The sequence below is a fragment of the Astatotilapia calliptera genome, chromosome 22, assembly GCF_900246225.1.
Source record: "Astatotilapia calliptera chromosome 22, fAstCal1.2, whole genome shotgun sequence".
Taxonomy (NCBI): domain Eukaryota; kingdom Metazoa; phylum Chordata; class Actinopteri; order Cichliformes; family Cichlidae; genus Astatotilapia; species Astatotilapia calliptera.
Window position 1 is genome coordinate 26,232,926 of NC_039322.1, and position 24,651 is coordinate 26,257,576.

The window sequence follows — 24,651 nt, forward strand, 5'->3', positions numbered from 1 at the left end:
TCGCTTCAAATGTTTGTTTTTTTCCCCCCACTTTCTCTTTGCAAGTCAAACTCAGTTCTCCTTGCCAGCACGGATCATTATCGGCATTATGGGAGTGATGTGTGGAGTATTTTTAAAAAGGTGGGAAAAGAAGTCATTGTACCCAAATGTATTATTGAACTGTAATAGGGCTGGCAGCCTTCTATGAGAGAGTAACATACACACCCCGGTGAGGGCAAAGATTGCTGTAATGCATCAGTGCCCATTTGGATTTCCACTCACTTGATTTGACTTCTCTTGACTTTGACATGACACTGAAAATAAAACAGTCTCACCCTCCTCATGCAGGTCAGGAGGAGAAAAGCCTGAATATATTCATCGTTTCTTATTCATTTCTCCCAAATGTGATTCCCAGAATGCAGCCGCTTTCTTTTTCTAGGTTTTATACATTTTTAGAGCCTCATTTACATCCCAGTGCACACACACACCCTTACCTTTGATATCAAGTATCAGTTCTTCCACTTAATTTCTCTCTTCCCATCATAAGCTGAGCCTCCACAATGAGTGGCAGAGATTTTTTTTTTGTTTTGTCTGATGAAACCTGAACAGTTTTCTTGTTCTGTATTTTTAGCCCATATGCTCATCAGTTACTTTTAAAGGCAACTTGTTGGACAATGCGTCTTTTTGCCGCAGCCCCGATGCCATGATCATGGTTGTATCACAAAGAAGAGAATAACTCCATAACTCTGGTGGATTTCTGCTTCATTTGTTACCAGAACCATATCTGAACATTTCATCTTTGATTAGACTAGCATGCCTTACTACAGCAATTGTAATGATATGATATCTATCCCGGTGTACCTACTGACTACACTTCACTGCATATCGAGTTGATATTGCTAATTGCTTGGTAATTTCCCTTCATAGCTACACGTTTAGCTAACGGCTAGCCATTACAGCTTGAGAACTGTAGCACTGGCCCTTTTCTCCTCGTCTGTGGGCCTCGCCGCTGTTCTGGAGCTGCTTATCTGCTTGGTGGTTCTTCATGTTAAGGAGAACTCATCAGCAGCTGAGTCATCATCGCTTCACAAAATGATGCAAATGCTTCCACAAGCTGTAGGAACTGATACTTTATGGAAAAGCGAGAGCGAAATGTGTTGACTTGTTATCAGTAACAAGTTGGTGATGTGAATTGTAAAAATAAATTTGTTAAGCCACTTGTTACAGTGTAAACGAACGAATGCAGTGTCATCGTCGACTCATGTTCTGTTGCTCTTCTCCTTCAAGGATTTATCCGGCTCCATCGACGATCTTCCCACTGGTACAGAAGGCGCTTTGAGCCCGGGTGTCAGCACCTCGGGCGTGTCCAGCAGCCAGGGCGAGCAGAGCAACCCGGCCCAGTCACCCTTCTCCCCGCACACTTCGCCTCACCTTCCGGGCATACGTGGACCCTCGCCGTCACCTGTGGGTTCCCCAGCTAGCGTCACCCCTTCTCGCACCGGCCCCCTGTCCCCCGCTGCTGTGCCAGGTAAACGCACAATACCGTTAATACTGTTGTTTCAGACCTACAGCAGCACACAGCTAAAACATTATTCTGTTTCTACTCTGCTTTAATACAGTTGTTTTAGATCTTCCGGTCTTTAAGTTCAGTCGTTTTGAAATGGTCTTTGAAATCTGAAATTCAGCTGCGAAAGACTACGTAGGGGGATTTTATGGCAAGGAAAAATGTGAAAATTAAAACCAAGTTTGTTCTAGAAGAATAATACATAGCATTATGTGGGTGTCAGTAGATAAAGTACAAATGCAGAATATTTACAGGAAAATCACCATAAATATGATGTCCTGAAACAACTGAGCAGTTATTTATTTTCACTTGCCAAAGACTGCTAAATGTAAAAATGGACCTGCTCGATACGGCTAACCAACAACAATAATTTCAATGTCTTTGTAGTCAGCTATTCATCGTATCCAGCAGAAATCCTGTCTGACATATGTAATAAAAAACAGACAGATTTAGAGTTTTAATTCAAAACTCGATGCGGATCACATTTGTAATTTATGAAGCGATTTGCAAGATATGGAACTTTAAGTTTCTCCTAACATGATGCTAGTAAACCATTCGCTGACGGAGAGACGGAGGTTACAGTGCCACCCTCTGCTCATTGTGGAGAGACTTGCCACAGTTTATTAGCTTGAATGTGACTGGGTCACACTCATTTTATGGCCAGTATTTCAAAGTTTAAGAGCAAGAACTGATTGTAAATAAAGGAGACAAATTTCCGCGGTTCCCACGGTAATTTCAGACCCATGTCATCGCTGTCCCGCAGGTAATCAGATGCCTCCTCGGCCGCCCAGCGTCCAGTCAGACAGCATCATGCACTCATCCATGAGCCAGGACAGAGGTGAGTGTGTTGGAAATGTTTGCAAACAGAAACCTTTAAAGAGTATCTCCTCATGTGCCCCATTCTCAGCAGCTTTTAGGTGTGATTGTTTGCACTTGTATGCATTCCTCCCATCTGCAAGCACTCCCCCAGGCTGTGCTTCTAAATAAGAATGTGCTCTACTTGCCAGGTCAAATGAGAGCAGGCAGACACACTGTACTGTGTTGTGTTTGTGAGGAAGTGAAGAGCTTGAGCCATAATGTGTTGTGCAAATGTATGCTAAAGCAGATGTAGCGTGGAGTTTTGTTTTTGTTGTTTTTTTGTTTATTTTCTTGGTTTTTTTTAACATTAAGTGTTTAACATAAGATACAATCGGCATCTAATTATTACCACTTACTATTGGTTGCTGAATTAATCAAACTTTGATATGTGTGTGTAAAAAAAACTAACAGTGTTGCTTAATGTTCCCTGTCTTTTCTCCAGTGTACATGCGCAATCCTCAGATGCCTCCTTACGGGTCCCCTGGACAGCCTGGCTCGGCCTTATCTCCACGCCAGTCTTCAGGAGTGCAGATCCATGGTGGGATGGGCCCTTATCCTCAGAACAATACCATGGGAAACTACGTCCCTCAGGGGGGCCAGTACGGCCCGCCAGGTGAGACATGAGGCTGTGAGTGTTGGGTGGTGTTGCTTTGAGGGCCTTCTGTACAGCAGGAAAAATAAGAGTGCAGTGTCTCCGCTCTGTCATATCAAGCAGACTTTTTTTCTTTTTTTAATACTCAAAATATTATGAATGAGTTTACAGTGGTTGTCCTGTGACCATCACAGTTTCACAGATAGCCCAGATTTTTTTTTCTAAGAGGCTTTGAAGTTTCCTCTCACTTCTTACATTCATGAAATTATATCAGTGCACTTTGAAGTCTCAGATGGTTTCTGTGGGCTTTGAAGAAGTTCTGCTATGAGTCATAGCAGAGAAAGGCGGGAGCCAGATAAAGCCCGCTTCATCAGGCTGCTTGTTCTGACAAGCTGAGGTAAATTTAGAGCCGGACTGGTGAAACTCTTTATCCCGTCAGTGAGAAGTGACTAGATGAGATCTGTTTTAGGCTGAAACACAGCAGGAGGGCATGAAACTCTAAATGTTGATCTGTAACACTTTCAGGTTATCCCAGGCAGCCCGGCTACACAGGGATGCCCAACGCCAATTACCCCAGTGGCCCCGGCATGGGTGGCTCCATGAACCCCATTCCCGGTCAGGGCAGCGGGGCTCCGTATGGAAGCATGCCACCGGGCAGGATAGGTCCTGGGCAGATGGGCACTCGGCCTTACGGTCCTGCCATGGCCTCCAATATGGCCGGCATGCCTCCTCAGGTGGGGTCCGGCATGTGTCCCCCTCCGGTCATGACGAGGAAGGATGGTGGTCCTTCCGTGCACCACGGACCAACAAACTCTATACACAACAGGTGGGTGCTCCTGGCTGCATCAGTGACATCTGTGTGAGCCTGTGACTGTTGAGGGTCATTGAATTTATAGCTTTAAGGAGATTTTCTCATCACTTTGCTGTGTGTGTGTGTGTGTGTGTGTGTGTGTGTGTGTGTGTGTGTGTGTGTGTGTGTGTGTGTGTGTGTGTGTGTGTGTGTGTGTGTGTGTGTGTGTGTGTGTGTGTGTGTCTCCTTGGTTTGCCTCACACACAAGCCAGTCTGTTACATGTTTTAGTGCTTGAGTGGTGGCAGTAGCCCAAACGCTTATCTATCACAGAAGAGGAGATGGTCCCTGCAATCACTGAATCACATCCTTCCTAAGCAGGGATGCCTGTTGAGCCTACAGAGCAGCTCTTGTGGGCTTGGCAAATGGTACCCTGTGACTTAAATTAATGTTTCCTACAAATGAAACTGAACTCTGTGAAGGAAAAGACATAATTCAGTCAGGCAAAGTCTGTATTTGCAGTGGATCCTTTCAGGGATTACTTCTGACTAATTATTAGTTGATTAAATAGGTGAAAATAATTAGATTAGTCAACTACTGTAGAATCGCTGAGAAAAAAGTTAAAATTAGCACAATAATCAGAAGAATTCTTTCTGGACTCAACGTTTTGATGCTTATGTTTTGTTTTTTAAAAGGAAACATGACCATATTTGGACAAGGCCCTAAGGTTGCGTCTATGAAATGTTTTTTTTCTTCTTATTTTTGTACTCTTTGCTCAAATTAAGGTAGAAAAATAGAATGCTAGAATTGCATTCACCAAAAACTGCTGCACAGACATATTGGATGGGCTGGGTAGTACGATTAAGTTGACAGCAAACCATATTATTTGTCAGAAAATTCCATTAAAATTTATCCAAAAGGGAGCAACAGCACAAACACCGTGAGGAAGTCCAGTTCAGAGACTCGAATTAGCAGCGCTGAGACGTAGCTCACCTCCAGCCGCCTGTGTCAGCGCATCTGTCAGTCATAGCGGCCATAAAAGTCTCTGAATGTTTAAGTTAAAAACAACAGTCAGTCACTGTGGACTTGTTCTACAGGAAAATATTTATAGAAGCCAAAGCCACATTTTTTTGTATCAGGCTGTGAACACGCTTTTTGAAACATCTGAGTCTGTGGAGACTGACTTTCTTTTGGAGCCAGGTTCAAGTGACCATTGTAGAAACAGCACTAATTTCACTCTGACACAGCCTCGAGATAGTACCATTCATTATCTGGAATAAAATTCTGCAGAACTGCACTGACTCACAGGGATTTCATCTACCCTACCTCCCCAGCTTGCTTGTTTACAACTTCCTGTCACAAAGAGTGGGACTGTGTGCCCTGGCAGTGGCAAGTTGCTGCTTGCCGTCTTAGAAACAACATGTTAACTCGGTTTGACATTAGAAAAATAGAAATAAGTAGTTTAACTGACCAGTATTTCTCGTTTCTGCTACAGGGGTGGCAACTTTTAATCATCCTGTTGTTTCTTTGTGGTTATTGTTTTTTAGCATTTCTTCTAATCAAGCATTCTTTTCTGTAGGCCACCCAGCTATCCTAACATGTCCCAGGGCATGATGGGAGCAGGCTCTCCGTATGGCCCAGGCATGAACAGCATGCACAGTATGATAAACCAAGGTGGGCCAGGGCCGTATCCAATGGCAGGAGCAAACATAGCCAACAATAGCCCTGGTGAGTACAAGTGAAACTATAGCCCTGATCAGGTGATTGGAGTACAGCTGCAGGCCTGAGGGTTGTGTCTATAAAACAGTTTTATAGACTGGTAATCGTTTTATTTTTATACCCTTCTGTCATTGCCCCGTTCTCCCAGGAATGGCTCCAAGTTCAGAGTTTGGCATGGACAAAATGAATCCTGCTCCGAAGATGAACAACAAAGTGGACGGGACTCCCAAGCCAGAATCCAAGAAGGTACACATTCAAAGTCCAGCTTTTTTCCCCCGCCCTCCCTTTTTCTCGTTCTTACGATTTTCTTCCGTCACCCGTCCAACAGAAGTCGAGCTCTTCCACCATCACCAATGAGAAAATAACCCGTCTGTACGAGCTTGGCCCGGAGCCAGAGAGGAAAATTTGGGTGGACCGATACTTGGCCTTTGCTGAGGAGAAAGCCATGGGCATGAACAATCTTCCCGCTGTGGGCCGTAAGCCCCTCGATCTCTTCAGGCTCTACATATCCGTCAAAGAGATCGGCGGCCTCACCCAGGTACACCTGGACTTCCACCTGAATTTGATGTGAATCCTTCAGATCAGAAGGACGATCGTCGGTAATTTAAAAAAATAAATAAATAAAAAAATTCGTATACAGCTTTCTGAACCACCTCCTTCCTCTCTCGCCCACCAGGTGAACAAGAACAAGAAGTGGAGGGAGCTGGCTACCAACCTGAACGTGGGCACGTCGAGCAGCGCAGCCAGCTCGCTCAAAAAACAGTACATCCAGTGTTTGTACGCCTTTGAGTGCAAAATGGAGCGCGGCGAGGACCCTCCCCCAGACTTCTTCAACACGGACACCAAAAAGAACCAGCCCAAAATCCAGCCTCCCAGCCCAGGTGAGCGCTGCTGCTCCGCTTCACTGTCACACAGTTTACTGCCTCCTTAGATTTAAAATGCAATGAATGAAGCTTATTTCAGATTTCCTTTTCTCCCTTGGGCGCAGTTTGGATTAAGTACAATTCATAACATCATCTCTGCTCTATTTGCCTCACATCAGCTGTCTATAAACTAGTCTATTTTATTATATCCCATTAATTGCCGTTTTTAAAGCCATTCATAGAGCATTGTTTGTCATCTCATGTAGGAGCAGCCACCCTCCATAAATCGCTGCTCCCCTATATCGTAGGAGTTATAAATGACGGCGGCGTAGCTGTAAGTCCTTTGGACGGTTCCACAAACACATGCCTTGGGGGAATAGTCCTTGGCATTTGCACAGGACATGACGAAAGACTTGTCCTTTCCGACTTCCCCACTTTGATTTTTGTGGCAACGGTGATGACAGCAGAATGCTAAATGTTTCAATGAACTGGGTAAAAGTCAGCGGATGAACTGGCGCTCATTCATACCAGTTGTTAAGGGTGAGGAGGTTGCAGCCAGGAAGGGTCATTGCTTGTTGCATGAGATGCTGTTTATTTTGGAGGGGACTCCTTGTTTATAGCTGCCAGGAGCAACCACACCGGGAGCAACCACATGCTGCTTCAGTCTGGCTGAGACCCAGGCTGTCAGACACGGGGCACTGAGTCAGCGCCGGGGTGTTGTTACAGGAGACATCAGGGTGCTTGTCAGCTGGCATCAGCCCTCTAGTTAGTACGAAAGAAGGGCAGGGGAGGGTTTTGGGGGGGGGGGTGGTGGAGGAAGTAATGGCAGGAGAAAGGCAGGAGGTGATTTGGCGATAGCGATGCTCCGTCAGTGGCGTGTCCTCGCTGCCTGGTGCCTGGCCCTGGGCTACAGCAGCACGGCAACACTCCCTGGAGATTAGTGCTGAGCCAGAAATGATGAATGGGGGAAGAGGGTTTTGTGTGTGTGTGTGTGTGTGTGTGTGTGTGTGTGTGTGTGTGTAAAAGTCACACGATTCTCTCTCTGACTCTATTTCTATCATGCCCTCCCTCCCTTCATCTTTAGTAGAGGGAAATCCCTGCCCAGAGGGAGGAGGGGGTGAGGGAGGGTGAGCCAATGAATGTTGTGTGCATGCGTGAGAGCTCGAGAGGCAAGAGGGTGATGTGAGAAAATGTGAATAACTGTGACCTGCCAGTGACCCGGGTGTTGTGTGTGTTTGTGTGTGTGTGCCAGTTTAATGAATGGGAACCTGTGACTCATCAGACTGGCTTGCTAATAGTGAGAAGTCCTGAGCTGAAGTTAAGGATGATTGCTAGTATGTCACACACACAACACAAACAAAATATCAGTCACACCCACACACACACATTCACACATAGCTGGCTGTCTCCTGTCTCTACAGCCCAGGCAGTAATCTGTCACAGTGAGGGTTTACATCACTGTTTCCTGGTGGTTCCTGGAGCCCAGCGGTGTTTGAGGAGGGGGCAGGCATCCTGTGATGAGCAGGAAGATTCAAGATTTTTTGCTGGCTATGCACTCAAAAGCCAGTCAGCTCGACACAAACTGTGCAGCGCTCAGGAATTTCTTAATGGGATTTAGGATTGCCAAAAGCAGCATGTGCTCTAAAAGCCCCGCAGCAGTGTTCTGCCTAACCCACCTCACTATCAACTATCAGCTCTTGCCTTTATTCCTCGAGCGAGGAGGAGGAGGAGAAAGGGATGTTCTTTGAATTCTCTGGAATCTCTGAGTGTTACAAACCAGAGCACTTGACTGTTTTTCTTTTGTTTGTTTTTTCTCCCACTTAGTCATTGTGTGTATCCTTGTGTTTTGCAGCTGGTTCTGGATCCCTGCAAGGACCCCAAACCCCTCAGTCAACCACTAGTTCAATGGCAGAGGGGGGAGACCTGAAGCCCCCCACACCAGCCTCCACCCCACACACGCAAATGCCCCCAATGCCTGGCGTAAGGTACGATTCAAAAACCAGCGTCGTGCTTCTGTGGCGTTCGTACTAAAATCTCCACCTGTGGTGAAATTGGATCAGAGAAGCAAGAACTGGAATACGAAAAACAGCAAAATATGCTTTAAAGTTATCACTGATGGGGTTCTGTTCACATGTACACACAAACACCAGACTAGTCAACAGGAATATGAAAGGATTATAGTTATAAAGTATGCACTTTGGGCTTAGAAGACTACAGTAAAAACTGTCTTCTGTGTCTTGTTAGAGGGACAGACAGAAAACATTCAAAAAAAGAAATTAACAAGAAAACTTAGAAAAGTCTTAATTACTATGAATTTTTCACATTCCACATTTTGCTAAAAAGCCATCTGTTTTCCTACAGGAGTAGTGTTAATCTACAGGATCCCTTTGCTGATGGCGGAGACCCGGCGTTTCCCAGGAGGAACGCCATGACTCCCAACTCTCAGGGCTATCAGCCTGGGATAGGCACCCCGGAGATGATGGGTCGGATGGGTCCCTACGAGTCCAACAAGGACCCTTTTGGAGGCATGAGGAAAGGTGAACACCGTCCATGTAACCAAACCCCAGATTCTGTAAGGGTTCGTTCATAGCCATAACTAATATTATGTTTATTTATTTTTAGCAGGGGAACAGTTCATGCCACCCGGCCCCAACAGTGGAATGGGGGAACAGTATAACAGAGGTCCACCAGGCCCAATGGCCAACATGCCAATGAGCCAGAGGCAACAGTACCCGTATGGATATGAACGAAGGTAAATGTACTATAGTTGTAAATAAGATAAGATGATTGTGATCTGACCTGTGCCATTTCAGTGTCCGTTTCTCTTTCCGACTAAATCAAATCACTTCATGATTATTGCTCGTTGCTTTTATAGACAAGAGCCAGGCATGGGCCCTGATGTCAACATGGGACCGGGAGCTCCTCAGCCCAACATGATGCCTTCTGGAGCTGACACAGGGATGTACTCGCCTAGCCGTCCTCCGCCACAGCAACGGTCTGTACCATTCAGGGCAGAGACTATTCTGTATAAAGATTAAACGGAGAGACATGGTTGCATGTCAGCATTTTGTCAGTAAGATTATTGATAGATTTAAAGATATTTACAGAGTTTCTTATTGTAACTGAATCATTTACTGAAATGAAGAAATATAGTAATCTGAGTGTGTATTTTTAGGCATGAGTCCTATACAAATCAGTTCCCTGGCCAAGGAGCTCCCCCTGGTGGGCCTTACCCAAATCAGCAGCCAGGAATGTATCCACAGCAGCAGCCAGTAAGAACAGTTTGTCCAGCATTTGCAGTACTCCTATTATTACTTGGGTTTCTCTTTTCAGTGTTCATGTAATGTACTATGTTCTGTTCCAGCTGAACAGAAGTATGAGCTGTTGCTAAAATTATTGTGCTCAGTTGAGGATTGTAATGCTTAATTTTGTGTGCTGACAGAACTACAAACGTCCTGTGGATGGTGGGTATTGTCCTCCTGCCAAGCGCCATGAGGGAGAAATGTACAGCGTTCCTTACAGTGGGCAGCAACAGCCAGGACCCCAGTCCTCGGGGCCCCAGGGCCAGCAGGACATGTATAATCAGTATAATGCATACCCTGGAGGGGAGCGCCGACCGCCAGGCCCACAGAACCAGTTCCCCTTCCCCTTCGGACGGGATCGAGGGCCGTCATCTGCAGGCCCCAATTCCCAGTCTCCGATGCCTCCCCAAATGATGGCAAGTCCCATGCCTTCAGGCCCCGATGGTTCCCAGGGCCCAATGTGGCAGGGCCGCAATGAGATGGGCTACCCCAACTATCCCAACCGACAGGGACCCCCTGTGTCGGGCCAGGGTCCCGGCTACCACGGCATGAACCGCTCAGAAGATATGATGCCATCAGATCAGCGCATGAACCACGAGGGACAGTGGCCTGGCCATGCCAACCAGCGACAGCCTCCGTTTGTCCCCGCAGGCTCCGGACCACCCATGACCAGATCCCTGCCCTCCACCTACTCGGCTTCCCAAAACCACATTCCTCAGGTGTCGAGCCCAGCATCCATGCCCCGATCCATGGAAAGCAGAACGTCGCCCAGCAAATCCCCCTATATGCATCCTGGAATTAAGGTGCAGAAAGCTGGACCTCCAGTTCCCGCGTCCCACATTGGCCAGGCTCCCGTGCAGCAACCCATGATCCGGCGAGATGTGGCCTTCCCTCCTGGCTCTGTGGAAGCTACCCAACCCCACCTGAAACCCCGCAGGCGGCTCACCATGAAAGACATTGGTATAAAATGTGATTTGCCTGATAACTTGTAACATTACACATGTAATAAACAATATGCATATGTCTACCTGACCTGGATTGACCATTTGATATTTCTCAGTTTGCGTTAAGACAGCTTTCAGATACAAATTGCGTATTCACACTAGGTGACACAAGTATGTAGTATGTATTGCATGTAGTATGGAGTTAAAGTCCCAAGATTAGTAAACCTTTACATGTTATTTAAAGCTGCAGTGACTGATCATGGTTACTTTTAGTTATATTCATTCTGTTTCTATTTTCAAAGGCACTCCTGAGGCTTGGAGGGTAATGATGTCATTAAAGTCTGGCTTATTAGCTGAGAGCACCTGGGCCTTGGACACCATTAACATTCTGCTGTATGATGACAATAGCATTTCTACTTTTAACCTTTGCCAGGTAGGTTGCACACATCCACAACCTGTTAGCATTTGTTTCTGTCAACATTTCAGAATGACTTGTCAAATGTAGTGACCACCTTCTTTGCTTTCACAGCTACCTGGATTTCTGGAGCTGGTAGTGGAGTACTTCAGACGCTGTCTCATTGAGATCTTTGGCATCCTTAAGGAGTATGAAGTAGGAGACCCTGGCCAGCGCACCCTAATAGACCCCAATGCAGCTGAGGACTCTGATGATGAAATTCCCATGCCTGAGGGCGAGGACATGAACTCGGACGAGGAGGACGAAGAGGATGAGGAGGTAGAGGAAACAAAGATCAATCCTGACACTTCTTCACTGGTCCAGATAAAGGAGGAGGAGGAGGAAGAGGAGAACTCCCACAAAGATAAGTCTTCAGAGGATGAGGAAGATGAGAAGGAAAGGGAGTCTTCTATCAAGGAAGCCAATACCTCTACCTCAGGGTTCTCCCACGACCCCAGTATACACTCGGAAAAGCCCAAACAGGCTAGCAAGTTTGATAAACTCCCCATCAAGGTGGTGCGGAAGAAGAATCCCTTCCGGCTAAACCGCTTGTCCAAGCTTGGGCAGCGGCAGAGCTTTGACAGCGGCCTGATACACTGGAGCGTGGGTGGTGGTGACACTACTGAGCACATCCAGACCCACTTTGAGAGCCGGATGGAGCTTCTCAAGCAGCGAAAACAAACAACAGCGGCCGCTGACAACCGCAAGAAGGTCAAGGTGAATGGGACAGCGGCAGCAGCAGAAAACCCAGAGAAGCCTAAATCCAGTGGTGACGATAAGGTTCGGCAGCAGCAGCCCCAGTTTTCTGAACCTCACAAGTCTCCAACAAAGACTACCACGCCTCCTCTTCCCATTGGCGCACCAGTCACTGCCACCATTGACGATGTACTATCCGCTCGCCCGGGGTCGGTCACGGAGGAAGTAGTTCGTGGAGGTGCCGAGGAGCAGAAGGAGAACGGCAAGTATTTGTTCAGCATCAACCCCGATCTCCAGAGCCGCCGCAACATCAAGATCCTGGAGGATGAACCTCACAGCAAGGATGAAACGCCACTTAGCACTCTATCAGACTGGCAGGACTCGCTAGCTCGGCGCTGCATCTGCGTCTCCAACATTGTGAGGAGCCTCTCCTTCGTTCCTGGCAATGACCTGGAGCTGTCCAAACACCCTGGCCTGCTGTTGCTGTTGGGCCGCCTGGTGCTGCTCCACCACAGGCACCCTGAACGCAAACAGGCGCCTGTTACCTACGAGAAGGACGAGGAAGACGAAGGCGTGAGCTGCGAGAGAGACGAGTGGTGGTGGGACTGCCTTGAGGTGTTAAGGGAGAACTGCCTGGTCACTCTGGCAAACATCTCCGGCCAGCTGGACCTTTCTATCTACCCAGAGAGCATATGCCTGCCTCTCCTTGATGGCCTGCTCCACTGGGCTGTGTGCCCTTCAGCAGAGGCCTTGGATCCCTTTCCCACGCTGGGGCCCCACGGCTCCCTTTCACCCCAGAGACTGGTCCTCGAGACCCTCAGCAAGCTCAGCATCCAGGACAACAACGTCGACCTCATTCTGGCCACTCCGCCATTCAGCCGCTTGGAGAAGCTCTACGGCTCGCTCGTGCGACTCGTCGGCGAGCGCAAGGTGGCCGTCTGCCGTGAAATGGCAGTGATCCTGCTAGCTAACCTAGCCCAGGGTGACAGCCTTGCAGCGCGAGCGATCGCTGTGCAGAAAGGCAGCGTGGGCAACCTACTGGGCTTCCTGGAGGACAGTCTAGCGGCTACGCAGTACCAGCAGAGCCAGAGCTCCCTGCTACAAATGCAGGGTGGACCCCAGTTTGAGCCTACTAGTGTGGACATGATGCGGCGGGCAGCGCGGGCTTTGCACGCCCTGGCTAAGGTGGAAGAAAACCACTCTGAATTCACTTTGTACGAGTCGCGGCTACTGGACATCTCGATGTCCCCACTTATGAACTCTCTGGTGTCCCAAGTAATCTGTGATGTACTGTTTCTGATCGGCCAGTCATGACAGCCGTGGAGAGGTTTCAGCTCTGCCTCTTTCTATTCCCCCTAAACCACCTTTTTGTGTGTGCGCGTGCGTGCGTGTCTGTTAGTTGCGCGTGAGTGACAAAAGCAAAACTTTTTTTTTTAGTTTTTTTTTTTTTTTTTTTTTAATTTATGCAAAATCAACTCGGATTCCACTGTCTTTCTTACCCCTGCTTCTCTCTATAAGGAAGGAATATCATGAAGTAGCTGTTGATTTCAAACATCTGAAACTGAAAGAAACTGGCAAAGAAGAACAGACTGGGACCCAGGCATAGGACAGAGTGTGCTGCTGCCCTGTAGAAAGGACTTTTTTTTGTTTTTGTTTTTTTTTTATTGAAAAAAAAATCTCCAGAAAGAGAAAAAAAAAAAGAAAAAACTGTAACCAAAGTTGCTGTCTCGTTTACAGTGAGTTTGGGGGATACACGTGTTCGCTTTCTCCCTCGGGGGAGGTGGGTCGTCAGGGGAAAGAGGGCACAGACTAAACAATATTATGGTTCATGTTTGGAGGCTACATAGACTCATGGACTGTGGTGTGGTATAATTGCTGTAACTTTGGATGCTATATACTCAGCCCCACAGGAACCACATTATTGGCTGTGAACAGATGTCTGTCATGGGAGGCCTGTGCAGTAGATTGTAGGACTTTTTTCTGTACTGTACACCTTAAAAACTGTAAACATACTGTAATAATACTGTTTCACACTGAGATCCGCTGGCTTGGCAGCAAACTGTAGTTTTTAAAACCAGTTTTAGTTAAATGTCGAGAGAGAAAAACGGCTTTCCCCCCAAAGTACGGTGAACCTACAACACCCCGACCTCTTCTCTTTGTCCCTTGATTGTATGACTTGACCCTTATATTCAAAAGTCACCTCTTTAGGACTGGTCCTCAACTCTAGATGCAGTCCAAGCTGCAGTGTATATATGATGTTGTACATTACACTTTCTCTTTCTCGACTTCTGTTGCTCTTCACCGTTTTTAATCTTTGACGAGTTTCCCTGCATCGAGAACGCCATGTGATTACTTGACGCCCGCCCTCTCCGTTACTTCAGCGCCTCACCCCGCTCGTATCACGCTGTGTGAGCGTGGGGACGGGGGTCGTTAAGCTGCTGTCAGATCCAGCGCCACCCCCTCCTCTCAGTAAACACAACTTCAACTTTCTGTTCGTCTGGGTGTAGAGAATATTAACACAAATCGGTTCCATTCGAGCTCCTTCATAAACGACAAACTAGACCTTGATGAAGAAACTGTTTTTATTTTATTTTTTTTTTTCAGTGATGCGGATTCTGCATATTTGTATTTCAGATGATGTAGCTAAAAACTTGATGTAAATTCCTCTTTTTTCCTTTTTTTTGGCTTAATGAATATCATTTATTCAGTATGAAATCTTTATACTATATGTTCCACGTGTTAAGAATAAATGTACATTAAATCTTCGTAAGACATTTGCTGTGGATTTATTTATTATTCTTCTTGACATGGTTGAGGCCGCAGTGAATAAAGCCCTGAATTTTTTATTTGGCTCGCATTTCACTCGCGCTGAGACAATCTGATACGACTAAAGCAGCTCAGAGCGCTTGTGTTTTGCTGACGCTTTTGATATTTACACACGGATGCGGAGACACGGCACATCTCATCTCTGTGCAGTATGCTGCTTATTGAATGCACAGCCATGTTTTCCCATCCCTGTATTGATTGACATCTCACCCCCATGTTACAAGGCTGTCCTTGTCCCTGGGTCGCACATGCTGATATTTACATATATATTTACATTACTTGGGGAACAGCCAGAGCGCTTCGATACATACAGATAAGCTAGGAGCTGACATTTACTGCGAGAAAAGCTGACTTTTTTTTCCCCTCCAGAATATCATCTGATGTTTTGACAAAAGTTGAATTCAGTTTGGAGACGGCAGAGCACCTGGTTTAATGTGTGATGGGGGGGGAGCACCCCTACTTATTTAGCTACAGCCGACAGGATAATGAAGTTTTAAAGTATTTCCATTCTTGTCCTCAACGGAGAGACAAAATAGCATCCATAAAAACAAAACAGTCGGCCTGAGCTAAATGTGGCACCAAGTACGTTTTCAAAGCCTGCTGCCGCTTCTTGATGTTGTTTTACTTTAGTCGTATTTATTCAGCAAGTCTCACTGAGATCAAGATGCAGGAAAAAAGTAAAGTCCCGGCTTGCTTTAGTGTGTGACTTTAGTGGAATGCTTCAAGGCAATGGATCTAAAATAACCCCAAGTGCTATAGATAAGTCCCAGAGATCACCCGCAAACTCAGATCATAATAAAAGGAGAGATCTACATAAAGTGCAGCTTAAACGGCTCTAAAGGCTCACCAACCAATTTAGTATTGTACGTCTCGCTCCCTACCACTGAACATTTGAGTTGACAAACGTTAACATGCTTTTTTCTTATTTTAAAATAATGAAACTGTACTTTGAGCTCAGAGACTGTGACTGAAATTGCACAGAAATCATTTGTTTGCTGATATATGTTGAGCTGTTTCAAATGTTTGATTTCAAATAATGTTGTTTTACATAGTTGCTCCATTTTTGCTCACTTGCATCTTGTAGTGCTAGCTAGATGGCTACATGCTGAAGTTCTGCAAGAAGAGCACTGACTGCTGTGTACATGAATACATGGCAGACATAAGAATGGGGGCCGGCTTAATGGTAAGTGGAACTGTGGGACGATTTGCAGGGCAAGTATCTCCTGGTATCACCTGAAAGCAACGCCAGGCTGTAGAACAAAATCAGCTCCCTTTATATTAATATGTTTTATTTGCCTAATTTGATTTAATTGATTATTGATCGAAGATGGCAGGTCACTGTTCTCGATGGTTACCATTAACCCCTGCATGGGATTATAGTGTTTCCCACAGAAGTAGACAGTGTTTGTGGGAGTAGCAGGAGGAGGCAACATGCAAAGTTTGATGGTGTGCTTCATCCTTGGTGAGCTTGATCTACACATTTGGACCTACTTTTACTGCTCAAAGGGAATCACCTGATGGTTTTAGTCCTCTCTCTAATACTAGAGTCTTTACTTACAATATAAACAATCAAAATTCAATGAAAGAGGTGCTCATCATTTTTATATATTCAAGTGCTGTCATAGGGCTTTGAGGAAATCGGATGTAAAGCACAATATTTATGAGCGTTTTAAGTTGTAAATCAGTCATTTTTGACCCAAACACGACAGGAAGGTTAATTTTGTCCCACTGTAATCTCTTCAAGTCATTTGTCAGTAATGGCACAACAGCAGAGGTCTTTATAGAGTCCTTGTAGGGCGGTATCATGCTCATACTGCAACTCACCAGTGAATTATTTATGGCTGTAGAAGTCAGTTACATCTCTGTAACGGCTCGTTTTGACAGTGACCAGTTACTGTACACATTGATTGGGGTCTGTGCCGAACAACAGACCTCGACTTATGGAGCCAGTTATGAACTCTTCTTCTCTGTCAGCATCTCAGTAGATCCCTACTAAGGAGAGCCATTAAAACAACCCCCAGTTCATCTACGAACCTACTCAGCGCCATTCATACCGCCACCTGAAGCCAGCTGAGGCCTAAAGACATCTGTCATGGATTTCTTTTTTCAAAGAGCCATGACAAACACTCTTGACAGCCAGTAGTAAACACATGCTGCCAGAAATTTTCCAGGTCTCTAAAGAGATTCTCGAGCCGTTATAATCACATCAACAAAGCACTTAACAAATCTCCCAAAGCCCCGTCCCACTCATCCAGAGAGTCTTCCAATGTACAGTAGTGCTGGCAGCACTGATTCCAGAGCATGTTGTGCTGAGCTGCGTACACACTGGAAACGATTCACTCGTCGTGCATCGCTTTGAAGCTGCCAGCCGGTCGCTTGCTGACATTCCAGGCTCCCGTGACCTTGTAATGTATTTACTAGCAGGTTATACATGTCAATCACGGGTCGTCTTCACTCTCATTGACTTCAGTCACTAACCTGAAAGTTTATTGCAGGTCCGGTCCACTTTGCCTCACCAGCAGTTATTTCACATGCAATTGCATGAAGTTGCCAAATATCTTTCACCTTCTATGGTCTCTGGTCACCACGTTACTTCCAGTGTGGACTCGTCCCCTTTCTTTCCCTTCCTTACAAAACAGATTTTAGATGAGTAAGTACTTTTTGATTGCCAACATCTGCAGTTGTTAAAGCAGTAGATGATCATATGCAGCATGTAGAAGGTTGGAGCAGGTTTATGATGCTTTATATGCATCAAATGAGGAATCGTGTCTTTCATTTTATTCATTTTATTTAACATTTACACTCAGTATTTAATTTGTGTGAACTTTTTCCTATAAGTCAGCCGGCTCCTCTCTCTGCTCTAAAGACATGGTGCCCTCATCTGGTCACAACATCAAATTACAGCGTGTATCTGCATAACTGCTGTAAAAGTATGTCTTACCCCCCCTCACACCAGTGTGACAGCTGGTGGGAGCAACTCTAACACACTCACTTCTTGTATTGGGCCAACCTTTATTTCTTTATACTTCCAAGGAGCCAGACTTTGTTATCATTTTTTTTTTTAAAGCTATCAGGTTTTTCAGTGGATATTGGCTACTTTTGAACAAATTTCCACTCCTTGTACTTGTACATTTTCAGAAAATGCGTTTTTTGTGTGAAGTCACTTAACAAACACCAAAGAAACTCAAGGGATGTCTACTAAATCTTTAGTTATTGTGTTCCTAACAGCCTAACACAAAACAATCTGTTGAACAGCATCTGGAAAGTCATGCTCTTAAGATCTAAGACAAGATATCTAGCAATGACCTGACACAGGATTTGGCATCTGGCTGTTCAGTTCTACTGTTGATCAAAGCCTCATCTGAGATGCTTTCAGTGGATGTCAAGAAGCCACTCTTTAGGAAGGGAAATGGGGAGAAAAGACTGAGGTATTCAAAATTACACAAAAACCGGACTGAAATGAAATGGCAACAGGTGGTATGGAGAGCTGAAAATATTATTTTTGTTTTATTTGTCATCATTATATATGCAGGATGTCAGGAGAGAGGTACAAGGCACAAGAGTATCTACAGTCATCTGTAAAACATGAATAAATCTGTCTTATGTCAATATACTCTACCGCTACTATTAGCCTGAATGTACAAATCCTATTACACTTTTTTAGGATAGAAGTATAACTTTGTAATAATGTAACAATTTAAAGAAAGAAGAAACTCTGGATTAAACAAAAAAAAGGAGGGGGAAAAAACAAGGAAACGATAAGTAATAAATTATTAATAAACGTCACAACACTGACAAGGAATGGTGACAGCTGGATGCTAGCAAACATCTGTATTTAGCGAAACAACAGGTTACTCTGGCAAACCAAAAAAAGTACGACCAAGAATAACCTTCATACATTAGAACATAAATATATAATGTTTTTAAAAGCACAAACTACACGAATAAGAATAAAAAAGGCTGACTCCGTCACACCTGCTCCAGAAATGTCTGATAATTAGGTCAACAACGTCACTGCACGATTCAACCGCAAGGGGGCAAACTAGGCTTTTCTGATGAGGGCGCTCTCCCTCAAATAAACAATGATACATCGTGTGTGTGTGTGTGTGTGTGTGTGTGTGTGTGTGTGTGTGTGTGTGTGTGTGTGTGTGTGTGTGTGTGTGTGTTCCGGTCATTTACTGTCCCTCAGGTTGGGGTATGTTGATACATAGTGAGCAGCCAGACATGAGCCACCTTCTTCTCCCAGGAGTTTTGTTTAGCTCACTGGAGTTTGGACTTAAAGAGTTTGGTTTGTGGCATCTTGCATAAAAGGAAAGCCAGAGGTTGGAGAGGACAACCTTAATGTAGACATTACATATGAACCTTATTTAGTTAAATGATTTTCATATTGTCATTGTCCCTTTAATCAGAGTGAATTCAGGAGGGAGAACGTAAAGCAGGCCATTATCCCCTTATGATAGTTTGCTTTGTAGCTCAGTGTACATGGGTGAATATGGATGCACAAAAAGTGCAGTTGTTTACTGTGGAGCACTAAGGAACATGGAAGGTTATCAACAGCTCATATGTATATTTTTTGTTATATTAAGTATAATTGATATGAATGATCCCACAGTTCTGTTGTAATGACTTCAAACTATATATGTGCCCTTGTCAAGACGATGGGTCAGATTGGGAATCAAAAGGGGAAGAGGAGGATCGAGAGGAGCCTCATCCTAAATACTTTGGCTTATATCCTTTTTGTTAATCTAAAAGGACCTGAAAGTATCAATGAGCTGAACATGCATTTGGTGATGCATAAATAGTAAAGTGACTGTTCTACTTCAGCACTAAAAGCACAACATGTTTCATTCATAAAAGCTTTTATTCTCCATCCAAGTGCTTTCTATGTGACATTCACAATAACAAATGCACCAGGAATAACTCAGGGTTATTTGTATATAAAGGCACCAAATCTCAAACTAGAGGTTTATTTGCAAGGTTCAGTGTTGATGACAAGCAGTCGACCATGAACTGTAAGTATAGGAAAACAACGTCCTCAGAGACTTGATTTTGGAAAAGTATCTTCACTTCTGCTCCTTTATGATGAAATGTTTCAGTCCACAAAAAAAATAAAATATCCACCCACGCTGTGTATAGATTCAATTTCATGTTGCCATTTTGCCAAAAAAAACCCCCAAAAACAAGGTTTTGCGAAACAAAAAACGTGATCACTTTGTGTACAATTATCAAGTGTTCAGGGAGTTACAAGTGTTTTTCCTTTGATAGTGCAGGATGGTTGTTTCTGTCCTGATGTGCAAGTGATAGCACTCAGGCTAGCTGCAGAGCTGATGCATTTGTCTGCAGGTCAGAGTGACCTGCTGGGGGTAACAAGCAAGGACACACACACACACACGATTGTCACAATACATGCCAGGACAGACCAAGGAATAGAAATCTACTCCTTGTTAGAAGGGTGCTCTTGTGGACCCAATAGATCCACAGCGGGTCTTCTGGTGCACTTTTTGGGTCCTTTTAACTCCGTGCCATCAGGAACCGTTTTACAGCGATTTTAATATTTTCTCTAGAAATCCAACTACTGACATAGTCTGAACAATACGTTCAAATTAAAACTCAGAGGAAAGTGAGTTTGCCGAGAAATTATTGGAGTGTCCCCTTACAACACGACCACAGCTGAACCATGACTCAGCAGCTTGAGTCATCTGTCTAAACAGATTTCAGCCAAGACTTAAGAAAAAAAAAAGTCTCCAGAAAGTAAATGGCCCAGTCTCCCGTCCCCCACAGGAAGCAATTGAGATGTTTCAACTGATCTGACTCAGGACATCATTTTGTAGGCAGGGCGTTTACGCACAGCTCTTAACTGCGTCACGTTTTCTTTAATCTGGGCAGAGCAAGGTGTAAGTCATCCAGGCTAATACATACAATGACACAAGTGTTTACAATAACTGGACTCTGTCACCACTGTATTGTGTCAGAAATGTCCTGTAAGCACTTCCTTCTACAATTTAAAACCAAAACCAACAGTCGTTTGGAAATAAGCTAGAGTAAGATAGTGTTCTCTGAAGTGGATCTTTGCATCAGGAGCAATTTCGCCCCCCAAAGAGTAGTTTAGCATCACACCATTTACTCACTAGAGGGCACCAAGTCTACATCCATAGACACAAGCGTTGGCTTTTAATAGTACCTCACAACTGGGAGATGAAGTCAAGACAGAAGACAAGATTTCAATTTAATTTATTTAAGAAAACGTTCAGCTATGTCTTCTTGCTGCACCTGTTGGCAGGAGAGACACTTTAGATACCAGCCAGATATAAACAGAACAAAGTAATGAGATACTCACCTTCTAGTATCTTGGACGTAGCTTGATTGTCATCCATTTGGCACGCGGATGCTCAGATTTTCTTGGGTTGAGATATTCCATCTGCTGTGGGGGAGGTGTGGTAGTTTGTGGCACCTGCTCGACCTCTTTGTCACCAAGCCGTCTGATAGCATAGCCTCCAAAGTGTTCAGGGACCTCATAGATCCTGCTGTTACTTCCATAGGCAGGCAGACTATGAACTTCCTGGGCTGGATTCCTGATTCCCCATGGTGCTTGAAGAGGGTTGCTACTGGTGGGCCTCCGCTCTGCGAAGGTGTAGCTGGGTTTGTAGCTCACCATCATGTTCGAAGTGGAAGACGGCATGTAGCCTACTTGGATGTTCCCAGTATTTGCAGGAAGCCATGCGTTTCCGTATGATTTCCTAAAGCCATGGACGGCGAAGTCTCTAGCAATACTTAAAGGTTCAGATTTATGTTGAGTGACCCGTTTTGCAGGAGCGCTTGCTGATGTTTGCCCCCGTACAGCTGCACTGGCAGGTTTCTGTGCTACAGAATGCTGAGAGGCTGGTTTAAACAAGGAGCTTCGTGTAAGAGTTTGAAGAGATGCGGCACTGCTGGAGCCAGCCTTACTAGTTTGGGGTGCACCACGCTGAAACGGCCAAGTCATTTCCTTGTTGCTATCAGGAAGGCTGTTCTGGTTTTGACCGAGTCCATTCAGCGAGTTCCCACTTGCAACAGAAAGGCTAAAAGAGGAGCGGTTTGGCACCTCCAGAGCATTAACGCCCTTCACATTTGTGTACCAGTTAGGTTTTGTCACCAAGCTGCTCTGCACTAACCTTACCAAGCTTTGGGCTGGTTCTGAAACAGTCTGTTTATAGCTGCTAGCAGAAAGCCTTTCACTATAGCCTCTGTTAACTGTAGTTCCTGTGCTGAGGCTACTGCTGTGAGCTACTCGTGGAGAAATGAAGGCATGTCTGATTTGATCCTGGGAATAGCTGCCATCTAGTCTTCCTAGTCTACCATCTTGCTGTGAAAAGCCAACATATCCGTTAACGTTGTGCATCTGGGGGCTATATGCTGAGAAAGAAATAGAGTGTAAGCCCACTGTGGTAATCAATCACAGCACTAAAATAACTTAAACATATAAATTCCCCACTTACTTCGTGTAGCCCATGAACAGCACACATGCTCTGCTTGAACTAAGAAAATCAGCAATATCCTGCTCAGAAGCAAAACATCAAGGTCAGGAGAAATGGGACAACAACAAGGTTAAGAATAGCTGCAAAGTAGAGCCTTACCCCAAACCAGCTCCACAAGCCCTTCCAGATTTCCAAAGCATGCTGCCTTACTCAAAGCAACAGTAACACAAACACTCTGAAGCTGCTCACTCTGCATGTGTGTGCCGCAAAGAGGTGACATTTCTTGCAACCTGTATCCAATCACAGGCTAATGAGCAGATTGTTTACAGCTGCTGTTGTGCTGCTGTCAGGCTGAATGCTGGAGATTGTTCCAGAAAGCAGGTCTGACAAAGTCTCATCCTGAAGTCAGAGTCGATTAACTCATTTTTTGGTTACAGATGATCGGTTAGCTCAGTCGACTGTAACTTTGTTCACACAGAGTTACGTGTGTAGGGGTAGTGGAAAAAACCCCATCATCATCACCATAGCAACTGGGAAAATATAAAACTGAGCCTTGAGTTTATAAATCATTTTGGGGCTTTTTTTCACCTTTATTAGAGAATTTTTGTAAAGATGAGACAGGAAAGTGGAGAAGATGTGCAGCGAAGGGACTCAGAGGGGTCAGAACCAAACCTGGGCTGTTATATTGAGACTCATGCCTTCTGGTCATCTGCTCAACCACTAAGTTAAATCAGCATCCCACAGAGCCTTAGGTTTATTTGGGGGAATAAGGAACACGAGTGTCAGTGTGAATTATAACATTTTTCTAAAATAAATAAATAAATAAAAATGGAGGGGAGCACTTTCCTTTCGCATCATCATCTCAGTCATCCTAGCTTGAATCTTTTATTAATAGACCAAACTGGAAATCCATCAAATCTTCACATTTATTTTTCTTGTAAATCTCAATATATTTTTATTATGCTTTAACCTGAAATAGAGAAAATGCAAATGAAACCAACTGAATGTAGCCCTATGGATCAAACAGATACATATAGAGCAGCTCAATTTATATAGCTCCTCATATCTAGAAGTTTACTTACATACAGCATCAAATCACAACATCAGTCAATGAAGGTGCTTTATAAAGTAAGATGAAGACCCTACAATATTACAACAGTGGAAAGGAAAAACTCTCTTTTAACAGGAAAGAACGTTTTACAGAACGAGGCTCAGGGAGGGGAAGCCACCTGCTCCTGATGGGAGAAAGAAGGATGAAAGGCATACTGTGGAAGAGAGCCATCCATCCCGTCGGGGTCATGGGGTGTTGGAGCCTATCCCAGCTGCCATAGGGCGAGCAGCAGGGTACAGCCTGGACACATCACCAATCTGACACTGGGCTAACGCAGAGAGACAGATAACCATTGACATCTATGGGCGATTTAGAATCACCAGTTAACATGACCCCGCTAACTGCAGCTCTTTGGACTGCAGGAGGCAGCCGGAGAGAACCTCAGAAAGGCCCGAGCCAGGACCTCCTTCCTATAAGGCAATAGTACTAAGCACCACATCACCATGATGCCCAAAAGAGTGTCAGAGATTAATCATCAGCAATAATGATTAAATGCAGCACAGTGAGTGAAGAAGAAATACTCATCGTATGATTTTCAATCAGCCTCTAGGCCCAGGCTCCTCCAGCAAGGCACCAACAAGTAAACTGACACTGACTTCAACGGGCCACCACAAGGTAACACCAATCTCAACATTTTCAAAAAGGCAAACCCAGGAGTTGAAGAGGAAATCGCTTAATTTCATGTCTGATGAACTGAGCAAAGTGGCTAAACAACAGGGTATGCTACATGACAGGATGAGATAAAACAACTAAAAAACTTGATAAACAAGAAGGACAAGAAAATAGATAACTTGGAACGGCAAATCGAGGACCTTGAACAATACACAAGAATGGATGACTTAGTGATAAGTGGACTGGAGACACAACACCGAACCTAAGCCAGAGTAACAGCTGGCGGAGGTAAAGACGGTGAAGATGCCCCAGTAGAGGAGCTGCATCACATCATTTACTCACTTGAACAGCAAGTATTAAAATTCCTTCAAACGAAGAATGTAAGTATTCAGAACCATCATATCGCCGCATGCCACACGCTCCCCAGAAAAGACAGTAAAACAAAGCCATCAATTATTCTTCGGTTTGTGAGTCGCAAAACAAAGATTGAGTTACTGAAACAGGGAAAGAAGCTAAAAGGGACCGGTGTTTATTTAACTGAACATTTAACGAAAAAGACTGCTGAAATTGCAAGACAGGCACGCAGCCTGAAACAAAATAAGATACAAGCGACATGGACGAGGAACTGCAAAGTAATGAGACTAAATGGCACTCCCGAAGAAGCGAAAGTTGTGATGATAAGAGAAATCAAAGACTTAGAGCAATATAAATAATCAGGAATCTACTATAGAATCTATTGGAAAAGTGACGATTGGATAATGAACAATGGGTATGGAAAGTGTTTGCAATATCAGAAACATGGCTCGATAATGAGAAAGTTAGTGAAATGGGACTGGAAGGATACCAATTATTTACAATGAACAGGGTGAATAAAAAAGGAGGCGGTGTT

The 24,651-nt window shown here is 44.7% G+C and overlaps 2 protein-coding genes across 4 annotated transcripts in view; one reads left to right on the plus strand and one right to left on the minus strand.

Annotated features, from left to right (window-relative positions):
- Window positions 1-14,533, plus strand: part of arid1ab (AT-rich interactive domain 1Ab) — a 56,667-nt gene extending 42,134 nt beyond the window's left edge. For 2 of the 3 annotated variants that reach the window (XM_026157442.1, XM_026157444.1), the window contains exons 5-20: window positions 1,267-1,507; window positions 2,307-2,381; window positions 2,844-3,014; window positions 3,519-3,819; window positions 5,361-5,509; window positions 5,649-5,746; window positions 5,829-6,038; window positions 6,177-6,381; window positions 8,216-8,348; window positions 8,725-8,900; window positions 8,986-9,115; window positions 9,239-9,358; window positions 9,539-9,635; window positions 9,806-10,625; window positions 10,912-11,042; window positions 11,139-14,533. In XM_026157442.1, coding sequence (XP_026013227.1) covers window positions 1,267-1,507; window positions 2,307-2,381; window positions 2,844-3,014; window positions 3,519-3,819; window positions 5,361-5,509; window positions 5,649-5,746; window positions 5,829-6,038; window positions 6,177-6,381; window positions 8,216-8,348; window positions 8,725-8,900; window positions 8,986-9,115; window positions 9,239-9,358; window positions 9,539-9,635; window positions 9,806-10,625; window positions 10,912-11,042; window positions 11,139-13,073 — 4,992 coding nt within the window. In that variant the 3' untranslated portion in view covers window positions 13,074-14,533. The remainder of the gene's footprint in view (window positions 1-1,266; window positions 1,508-2,306; window positions 2,382-2,843; window positions 3,015-3,518; window positions 3,820-5,360; window positions 5,510-5,648; window positions 5,747-5,828; window positions 6,039-6,176; window positions 6,382-8,215; window positions 8,349-8,724; window positions 8,901-8,985; window positions 9,116-9,238; window positions 9,359-9,538; window positions 9,636-9,805; window positions 10,626-10,911; window positions 11,043-11,138) is intronic. The other variant, XM_026157443.1, reaches the window with a different exon arrangement.
- Window positions 14,534-20,798: 6,265 nt separating this feature from the next.
- On the minus strand, window positions 20,799-22,315 carry LOC113015416 (uncharacterized). Its single transcript, XM_026157452.1, has 4 exons — window positions 22,199-22,315; window positions 22,061-22,119; window positions 20,923-21,977; window positions 20,799-20,855 (listed from the first exon to the last, which is right to left on the minus strand). Exons 1-3 carry the CDS (start codon window positions 22,237-22,239, stop codon window positions 20,926-20,928), a joined length of 1,152 nt encoding a protein of 383 aa, XP_026013237.1. The 5' UTR covers window positions 22,240-22,315; the 3' UTR covers window positions 20,799-20,855; window positions 20,923-20,925.
- Window positions 22,316-24,651: the final 2,336 nt, after the last annotated feature.

What these genes read in the sequence shown, in the direction of transcription:
- LOC113015416 (XM_026157452.1), bottom strand. Translation starts at nt 22,239, where the DNA reads ATGCTTTGGAAATCTGGAAGGGCTTGTGGAGCTGGTTTGGG. An exon ending in GCTTGTGGAGCTGGTTTGGG is followed by an intron (nt 22,120 to 22,198) that starts GTAAGGCTCTAC and finishes GCTTCTGAGCAG; the next exon opens with GATATTGCTGATTTTCTTAG. An exon ending in CTGTTCATGGGCTACACGAA is followed by an intron (nt 21,978 to 22,060) that starts GTAAGTGGGGAA and finishes TTTCTTTCTCAG; the next exon opens with CATATAGCCCCCAGATGCAC.